Source organism: Puntigrus tetrazona, chromosome 1, assembly GCF_018831695.1.
Source record: "Puntigrus tetrazona isolate hp1 chromosome 1, ASM1883169v1, whole genome shotgun sequence".
Taxonomy (NCBI): domain Eukaryota; kingdom Metazoa; phylum Chordata; class Actinopteri; order Cypriniformes; family Cyprinidae; genus Puntigrus; species Puntigrus tetrazona.
The window spans coordinates 29,170,128-29,179,462 of NC_056699.1; the positions used below are offsets into that span (position 1 = coordinate 29,170,128).

At 44.3% G+C, this 9,335-nt stretch overlaps 1 protein-coding gene across 2 annotated transcripts in view; it reads right to left on the reverse strand.

The window, feature by feature from the left end:
* Positions 1 to 514: 514 nt before the first annotated feature.
* LOC122355388 (calmodulin-regulated spectrin-associated protein 3) overlaps positions 515 to 9,335 on the reverse strand; it is a 12,047-nt gene continuing 3,226 nt past the window's right edge. Inside the window, exons 5-19 of one of the 2 annotated variants that reach the window (XM_043253649.1) lie at positions 8,968 to 9,000; positions 8,234 to 8,281; positions 6,943 to 7,081; positions 6,703 to 6,842; positions 6,497 to 6,590; positions 6,371 to 6,416; positions 6,225 to 6,283; positions 6,051 to 6,081; positions 4,072 to 5,938; positions 3,875 to 3,993; positions 3,498 to 3,796; positions 3,244 to 3,295; positions 3,036 to 3,154; positions 2,575 to 2,693; positions 515 to 2,493 (exon numbers count right to left, since the gene is read on the reverse strand). In XM_043253649.1, the coding sequence (XP_043109584.1) occupies positions 2,191 to 2,493; positions 2,575 to 2,693; positions 3,036 to 3,154; positions 3,244 to 3,295; positions 3,498 to 3,796; positions 3,875 to 3,993; positions 4,072 to 5,938; positions 6,051 to 6,081; positions 6,225 to 6,283; positions 6,371 to 6,416; positions 6,497 to 6,590; positions 6,703 to 6,842; positions 6,943 to 7,081; positions 8,234 to 8,281; positions 8,968 to 9,000 (3,468 nt within the window). In that variant the 3' untranslated portion in view covers positions 515 to 2,190. The remainder of the gene's footprint in view (positions 2,494 to 2,574; positions 2,694 to 3,035; positions 3,155 to 3,243; positions 3,296 to 3,497; positions 3,797 to 3,874; positions 3,994 to 4,071; positions 5,939 to 6,050; positions 6,082 to 6,224; positions 6,284 to 6,370; positions 6,417 to 6,496; positions 6,591 to 6,702; positions 6,843 to 6,942; positions 7,082 to 8,233; positions 8,282 to 8,967; positions 9,001 to 9,335) is intronic. The other variant, XM_043253734.1, reaches the window with a different exon arrangement.

Consider the following 9,335-nt stretch of genomic DNA (forward strand, 5'->3'; position numbering starts at 1 on the left):
AACACAACACTAAACTACACAAGATATATATTAAAAGAACTGATGGAGTGCACACCTGATGTTTTCCTGGGTAAGGTCATGCTGTTGTATTAGTGCGCTTCAGGCAGGTAGTGACTGTGCAGCACACTTCAAGTTGGCTTTTCAAGACCTCCAATAAGATGTCGTTTTATTTTTATAAAAGGCCTCATCATTCAGGAGCTAAAAGAGTATGTCTTGATGTCAGAGAATCTCACGCTCACACGAGCCTCGGGCACAAGCGCTGCAGGATCTTCTGTGTTTCTCATCATCTCTCTTCACCATCTGCACATTAACAGGCAAATTAATCATGGCTTTGAGGATTAAACAAAACTATGTAAATGCCGAGTGTGAGAACTGTGTGTTAGTAATCTCATCAGCGCGGCTATAAACGTTTGAAATACCTGAGAAGAACACCCTTTTGAACATGAAAATCTGTATAAATATATAAGCTCTCCCAATGTGTATGTGTTGTGAGCATGACAAATTGTTGTCAGACTTGAAATGTTAAAAATGATTTTATTGACCGACATGTTCATCATCACAAAGTCATTATCATCGTCATATAGCAGGACAAACACACAAGGATGATGTTAGAAAATATCCCAGCAGCCCTACACACACACACACACACACACACACACAGAGCAGGAGGTGATGAAACATATATCAGATGATAAAGTGAAGAGTCCTTCATATATGACCCTGAAAGTCCCTTATACTCATTTGCCACAGTACAAGTCCAGAAAACAGTTTTATGACCCTTTCACCTTCATCCAACCCATCAGTCCTGAAACACACACATACACACACACACATATATATATATATATATGAAGGAAATGTCTACACACATACAGCACTTAAGCCACCAACACTGATGCTTATGAGGCAGGTCCAGTGGCTTTTTAATACTGATCCAGAACCAGGTTCACTGATCCATATTCAGCTCACAAACTGTTCAACAGTCCAGACATCTGCTCACACACATGATCACACAATGCCTCGCAGTCTTTGGACGGACTGAGATCCATCGAGAGGAAAACAAGAATCATTTACTCCACACAGATTCATGAAGAACGGAAAGTCTGATTATAAAAGAGAGTAAGAGTTTGCAGCAGGAGATTTCCTAAAATCTTCTAGCCAAACTGAGACTAGACAGTGAAACCCAGCAGTGATTCTCACTAAAACTACAGTACCGGTAGACTTGAGATTCAAAAGTTTGCATCTATAAGAGGATATAGCTCATACAAATCAGAGAGAAATGCTTCAAGTGCTCAGTTGGAGTGACCATCAAGAGATATTTGGACTGAACCGAACGTTCACATGCAAACAGGACGTGGTTTCCTCAGTCTTTAGTAAAGTGAAAACCTTAGAGCTCGTCTGTCTTCATGCACAATCAAAAAACAGGAGAAGGTCCCTCTGGTTGATCATAAACAATTACCCGACTAGCTTCATTGTAGAGAAAGTTGTGTTGTCGGTTTAGTGCTGGTAAGACATTTATTTAAAGGAATGGCACTTAGAGTGGGTTTATTTGAGTAGAGCAGGATGATTTGAGCAGGAGCGTTTATTACTGGTGGGTGTTATTGGGAGTTTATTCCAGAGAGTAATTTAGGAACATTCATGTCATGTTTTAATTACAATTTTTCTAAGAGCTACAATATGACCAATGTACCATCCGACCACCTCAGAATCATGTTTAGGCATGGAAAGGGTATAATAATTCAGAGGACATGAACAGCTTCAATTAGAAAGTCACGTTTTGTCATCTCATTTAGTCGTACAGAAGGAGTACGACTGTCGTCTTACTGCAGGACGTCACGGGCCTGGAGAAGGAACGCTCCGCCCTCAGAGGGATTTAACTTAGCAGGAGTAATCTGTTTGAGTGGGCAGGGTCTATTTATGTATGGCATTGTGATCCTGTAGTAACAGCTGATTTAAGCTCGAGCAGTTGTTCTCAGCAGCAGTGGTAATTTTTGAGTGGGCGGGCTCTACTTTTGTAAATGGGAGTGGTTTATTTCAGTGGGTGTGGCTTATTTAAGTGGGAGCAGTTTTTCTCAGCAGCAGATGTACTTTTTGAGTGGGCGGAGTCTACTATTGTAAATGGGAGTGGTTTATTTCGGTGGGTGTGGCTTATTTAAGTGGGAGCAGTTTTTCTCAGCATTAGTGTTTAGTCTATTTGGGTGTCGCTACTTTTTTGGGTGTGCCATGTTTCTTAGTGTGCCAGACATGGGCAGGGATAGTGAAAGCATCAACACTCATGCTCAGGGTACGAGATGGTAGTGTATTGAACTGTTTTCTGTCGGAGCTGTATTTATAAATGGCCTCCACGGCCGACGAGGAAATGACACGCGGGCCGACGCCGCAGATCCGATGCAGCTCCTCCGACTGGCCGTCTAGGGTGTAAATGGCACGAAACTGACAGTTGGAATCACGCAGGAGAATCAGGAAGTGACTGGCGGAGCTCTTCTCCATCTCCTGAAACAAGGCAATGTGAACGTCAGAAAGTGAAAGTGCACAGAGGAAGTAAAGTCTATAGAAAAATAAACAGTGACGCACCTCTATGATCTTGTTTTTCTGGGATTCATTGACTTTGCCGGCAAGGCAGCAGCGTGAGAGTGCATTGTGAATGATGAACTTGTTGGATTTAAAACTGGGTTCCTTAAATAATTTAGGACCTGAGACAAAAGATAAAATTGTGATTAAACTGAGAAAAGGAAAAACACACAGATCAAATGAGGTGCTGACTCCAGCCAGCAGGTGGTACTATTTCTTTATCTTTTCAAATCAGGTCAAACCCCTTTAAAATCATACTCATCTGTTCTACCACAATGCAGTCAGAAAGGGTGTTATTATGATTACCAACCACTACCAAAACTTAAGTATCTTCAGTCACACTCTAACAACCACCTTGAAAATCCTGGAAATTGACCACCAATTACTCAGGAAATTGCACTAGAATTTCAAAATGTTTTTAAACATGGTAATGGTGATGTTAAAATCAGTAATTAGCTCTTTACCTGTGTATTCTGGGAGTGAGGCTGGAGAAGAGGCATTAGAGGCATGTTCCCAGTCTTTTTCCCCATTATGATTAGCCAACTGCCCTGATGAGATCACCTTTGAGGGCGACTCTGAACAACTGAGTTGTAGGGTGAGAGAGGAAGCTTTTAAGTAAAGACAAGGATGCATGAATACAGAAGACAGAAGCATGTCAGCTAGCTACAGTACCTTGCTGGCTTCTCAGTTGATAAAGATGCACGATCTTTCCGGTTAACAACGACTGTATGAGTGAACAAAAGGGTTTTAATGCAAAATAACTTTAAACTCTACCCCCATCTCACACTGCTCAACAAAAAGTAATGCATCAAATTAATTTTGATTGAGTAAATGTGCCATTCCATGCATACAGACAGATAGCAATTCTGTTTAGAGGTGCTAGTAGTTACCCAGTTCACCTTTAGGTACTAGTGATGTGTGATTACCTGTTTTGTTCTTCCCCGGTGAGCGTGTGTGAGTAAGGTCATGGTTGTTGTGCGGTTTGTGTGCATGTTGTTTTTTGCCGCTGTGCTTTGCTGGTTTCTGTTTGAGAACCTTGCCTAGGTCAGCCATTATCTTCAGCTGCTGACGCCTTTCATATTCTGCCCTGGTGAATGCTCCTCGCCGCAAGGGCGTTCCTGGGGGCGTGGCTTTTGATGGAGGGGGTGGGGTGTATGAAGTGGGCAGTGACTGTGAAAGCAGTGGAGTCTGAGAAGGTCGCAGGTCATCCAGAGAAGCCTGTTGACTGTCAGAGAAAACAGAGATCAATGAGTCCAGAATGAAGCTCCTGAATGAACGAGTTTGGACAAGTAGGTGTTATTACCTGTTTTCAGGATCTTGCCCATATCTTGCACGTTTCTTGATCTCTTGAGCTCGTCTTTGCTGCCGCTCCATCAGCAGAGCCCTTTTCTGGGCCATCTCTTCCTCCGAGAGACCCTCCTCCTAAACACCCACAAAAGAATATGTTAAAACACCTCAGACATGTACAATTAGCCAAGGCACAAGCAGACCTTCACAAACCTTGAAGAACACATCGAGTCCCATCTTGCTCTCATTCTCTGTCTGGTCGCTCATAGAATCAGATGAGAATATTTCTGCACCCTGTTCCAGATCCGTGTCATCTCCCACCGTCCCTGCACCCTCAGTCTCATCTTTCACCAGGGCGCTGCTGAGCAGCATGTCGCTTTCAAATGAGCACTCTGACGGGGCTCCTGAGCTATTCCCACCTCCCAACAGTTCAGCTGGGAGCGCAGAAGGAGGTCCAGCCTCCAGCTCCAGGCTGAAGATCGGGGTGTGATGGTCACTGGAGCCGGATTCTGAGGTGCTCTCTTGAAGCGGAGCAGGTTGCGGTGGAGAGTCCTGGGGTGTGCAAGGACCACCGAATCGCAACGAGGAACAGGTCTGCACCTGGCACTGGCTTGGAGAGACTCGTCGCAGATGAGGAAGTGTGTCCACGTTCTGTGGGGGTGTAAGGACACGTGTGAGAGGCTGGAAACCGAGGTCTGTGGGGCGGGAGGGACGTTGCCGTTTGGGGCTCTTGGGAGCAGCACCACGGGATTTGCGTGGAACAGAAGCTGCTGAACTTTTAGGGGATTTGGGTGTGTCAGAAAGTTGTGCCAAGCGTGAAGGAGATCCAGAGGGTGAAACGATGCGGGTGGACTCTCTAGAAAGATGTGGGGGTGTAGCAGGGGATTTGGAACCAGCTGGGATGACCCAGGCCTTGCCGGAGGTAGGTGCCTTAATTGAGGGAGTGTTTTTCGGAGAACCCAGTGTTTTCTTTCCCATTAATTTTTGCTGCTGTTCTGTAAGGCGCTGCATGTCCTTTTGTAGGGACTGTAGGGTGGAGGTTAGCTTGGCTACAGCCTCATTATATTCCTCCAATGGTGGTTCTTTCCCCTCCTCTTTTTTAGTTTCAACAGAGAAGGTAACCTGTTTCTCCAGTTTAGGTTGAGCTACTACATCACCTGCGTTCTCCAACTTCTTCTGCTCTCCATCATTTTCTTTCTTTTCCTCCTCCTTTTTCTTTTTTTCTTCCTCCTTCTCTCTGTCCTCCTCTTGTTGGAGCTGCTGCTCCATTCGTGTCAGTCGTTCATCCAGAGTTAGGGGCTGTCTGTCATCTTCCAGTTCTTCCCCTTGTTTCTTCTGAAGTTGAAGGAAGGCAGTCTTGCCCAGCCTCTGCCTGTGCTTGGTAAAGATGGCCTCGATCCGCCTCTTTTGAGCTTCGATTGCTCTACGTTTCTCCTCTAGACGTGCACCAAGCTCCTGCGCCTCCACTGCCCCAACAGGACTCATCATTGCAGGGCTCAACAACGAATCCACTTCCTGGGACCTAGAATTACTTGGGGATTCTGGCATATTCTTTCTGCGTTCAGCAAAGTTTGTCATGCGACCAGTCTTGGGTCCGTTGGCTGGGCTGGAGGTTTTGGGAGAGTCTCCAGGTGTGTCTGGAGTGCCTAATCCTTCATGGTTTTCTTGTGAACTAACAGGTTGACGTTTACGGTTCCCGCAGCTATCAGGCCCTCCTCCAATTGGTCGATACATCATCCCCGACCGGCAGGGAGCAGAGCTGCTCAGTCTGGATTCAACACCCTCAGGGGAATGGAGGTAAAAGCCAGATGGCGCTCCCTCTGGCCGTGATCGGGGCTCATTGTGTACCGGACGGGCGGTATGAAAAATCTGTAATGCTTCTTCTATGGTAGGTAACTCTCCTAGAGGAGCATGACCAATGAGCTTACTCAGATCCTCTGGTGGCGTGTAAGGACCAGGGTTGGTTACCATTGTGAGGCTGTCCGTGCTGACAGAACGGAAAAGAGGGTTGCCCATAACAACATCAACATCACTGTCCAGTGGGAACGGGATGCTGAAGGTCACAGCGGAGAGAGGACGGCTAAGACAGAAAAATGGAAAAAAGATTGAAAATCCCTGTTGCTTAATTCTGATCATAAAAATTAAATTAGTCATAATTTTTTTAATTGAAAGATCATTATAATAAGACAAACCTAATTTGCTTTTTGGTCCAGCCCCGTCCTTCTACATACCATCAAATATGAAAATAATAGACCAGTTACATATGAAAGACAGATACATGATTGTAAATATAAAACTATAAATACAATTCCCAAATCATAAAATGTGAAAAACAAATGAGAAAACCCATTCCAGGGAGCTCTCACCAGACACAGAAGGAGACTGAGGCAGGAGTGACTGCTTCAGAAGCAAAGATGGAGCTCCACTGCAAGAGAGATATCAAATCCCATGATGCAGTTCAACTGCTAACAAGATAAAGCAGCTTCTTAGTGTTATGTAAAGAGAGCTTTACCTGTTGCCACTGATCGGACTTGTGCAGTCGACCAGATCTGATGCATCTGTAAAACAGCAGAGAGCCAGTTTAGGATATGAATGTGTTGTTTTTCTGTCACTCACATTTATGTATGTTTATGTCCACCTGTTAGGTCCAATGTGTGCTTGGGTTTGACAAAGTCTGGTTTCTGCACTTCGAACGTTGTGAACAGCTCCGAGAGGAAGCACATAATGTTCACCTTTTGGGGTCAAAAGACAAAATGCTTACATATTTACAAAATACATTTCATAATTCTCAAACCCTAAGCTGCATGCCCATGTCATTTCTAAAGTGGGTGGGGCATATCTCACCTGTAAAGTGGGCGGGGCATAGAGTAGGTCCTCCAGCTGTAGGGGACAGCAGCTCTTTAGGTGGCTTTCGCAAAACTCTCTGATCAGCTGGAGATTGTACATACTGTCTGCCACGGACATGGTGTCCTTCAAACACACATCTACAGAGAGGAATAGAGACGAATGATTAACATTTGTGAAAACTGAGTACTTTTCTTTCGAGGTTTTGTCTGTAGACAGCCTGATAAACATGCGCTTTACCCTCCAGGGGCAGGATCTGAGGACAGTAGAAGTGAATCGCTGCAGCGATGGCGCAGCCGTTAGACAGATCCTTCACTCCAGAAACCACCACAAACACCGGAGTCTGTTTAGACTGAACCTTATCTTTCCTGTAACGGATCTGAGACAGACACACACACAGACAGCAGGAAAACTGTTCAGCCGTGTCCAGAATTTAAAATAGATTTATTTTTTAAAAAGAAACCCAGGGAGGCAAACAGCAACAAAAACACAGTCTTCTTTCAAGTGAATCAGATTCACTTTTGTTCTGTCTGACTGACTCACAGAATCATTCATTCACTGTTCATTTCAGCACTATCAGTGAATGTGCATCAAACTCATCACAGTCCTTCAGTGACTGATAGCTGAGTGAATGTCAGCGTGCAGGAGACGCTCTCAGAGAGCTGTTCAGATCCGCTCAACACACACACACACACACACACACACACACACACACACACAAAGCAAAACCAGCACAAACCAGCCAGTGCGTACTATACACAAACACACACTCATAATCTCATGAAAACATGTCTGGCTCACATTTCACTCCCGAGTCAAAAAAAAGAAGAAATTGCACTTTACGTAAAGATTATTAAGCTTATTTTTATTATTTTTACCATGTATAACTTTACATTCTGCCCACAGGTTCTCTTTACTGTAAATTCAAAACATCTCATTACCGTAATACCTGCATAATTCCCAGCAGTGACAGCACTTTAAACTATGACCTTAAGATTCAAATCAGTGCAAATTATAGTTTTTAATTATTGTTTATGGGGGTTAAATGGCATGAAAACTTCATTACGCAAACTTAAATGCTAAAAGAGGCTGTATTTATTTCAGATTTAGATTCTTGTTTTTTGGATTTGGGAAGAAATATGGAAAACGTTCATGTTTCGTGAGATTCACAACAGCAGGACAGGTGAAGGGTGACGGGGAAGAACAACACACAGATGTGTGTGAGCGAGTGTGTGAAGATGTGAGGAGGAGCGCCATCCAGAGTCCAGCCATGAAAACACAGCGGGTGACGTGACAAACAAACCAAAGACTGTGAAAGCATTTGTGTCTTAAACTCTAAGAAAAGCTGACTTCTATGCAGAAGTAATAAAGTGATCTGCAACCAAGAATACACCACAAGAACCATGTGTTTCCTGCAGAGATCTGTGTCAGGAGCCAAATCAAACACAGGACAGTGATGGAGTCATGCAGAGGTGTGTGTGTGTGTGTGTGTGTGTGTGTGATGGAGACAGGAGGCGGGCGGATACGTTACCACAGGAGGCTTATTCCCCGACTCCTTCAAACAAAATGCGATGGCATGCTGGGTGCAGTATGGCAGAGAGAGCACACGGGTAAATGCCCAGGGGTCGTCGCTACGGCAACCAGATTCACACACAGTCACATGACAAACAGAAGTAACAGGGGGCGGAGACATTGCTGGAGCCCCACCCCCTGATTCCTATTGGCTGGACCGATATCAGCGCACATGTCATTCAACGGAAGAGGTCAAAGGGTACATTGTGTGTTCTGAGACAAAGGAAAAAGGCCAAATATTGGTAAATATACACCAACGTCCAAAAAGTCTGAAGAAACTGATGCAAGCAAGCATTAAATTGATCCAAAGTGTCATAATGAAGACATAATCTGTGAATCTTAAAACATAAAATTAAATGTTTCTTGATCAGTAAATCAATATATTAGTACAATTTCTGAAGGATCATGTGACACTGAAGACTGGAAAGCCATTATTTTAAATGTAAAACAAAAATACATTATTACGTTTTTTATGTATTTTTGATTAAGTAAATGCAGCCTTGGTGATCAAAACAGATTATCAAAAACATAAACACAAAATCATACCAACCCCGATCAAAACACATCAATCAATCAGAATAAGTGTGCATACAGTGTTCAGTGTCACACAGAGTCACATATTCATAGAGGACGTCTTATTAATCGTGAGGAGCCAGTAACTGATGTGTGTGTTATTAGAGCGGTGATACTCACTGGGACCAGCTTCCAGTACCAGCGCTGTGGGCACTGAAACCAGAGAGAGGAGCGTTAGTGTCAGGAGCAGTGTGTGTGTGTGTGTGTGTGTGTGTGTGAGTGTGTGTGTGTGAGAGAGTGAGTGAATCAGTGAGTGTGTGTGTGTGTGAGTGAGAGTGTGTGTGTGAGTGAGAGTGCGTGTGTGTGTGTGTGTGTGAGTGAGAGTGTGTGTGTGTGTGTGTGTGAGTGAGTGAGTGTGTGTGTGTGTGTGTGTGTGTGTGTGTGTGTGTGTGTGTGTGTGTGTGTGTGTGTGGGTGAGTCAGTGAGTGTGTGTGTGTGTGTGTGTGTGTGTGTGTGAGTGTGAGTGTGTGTGTGTGTGTGTGAGTGAG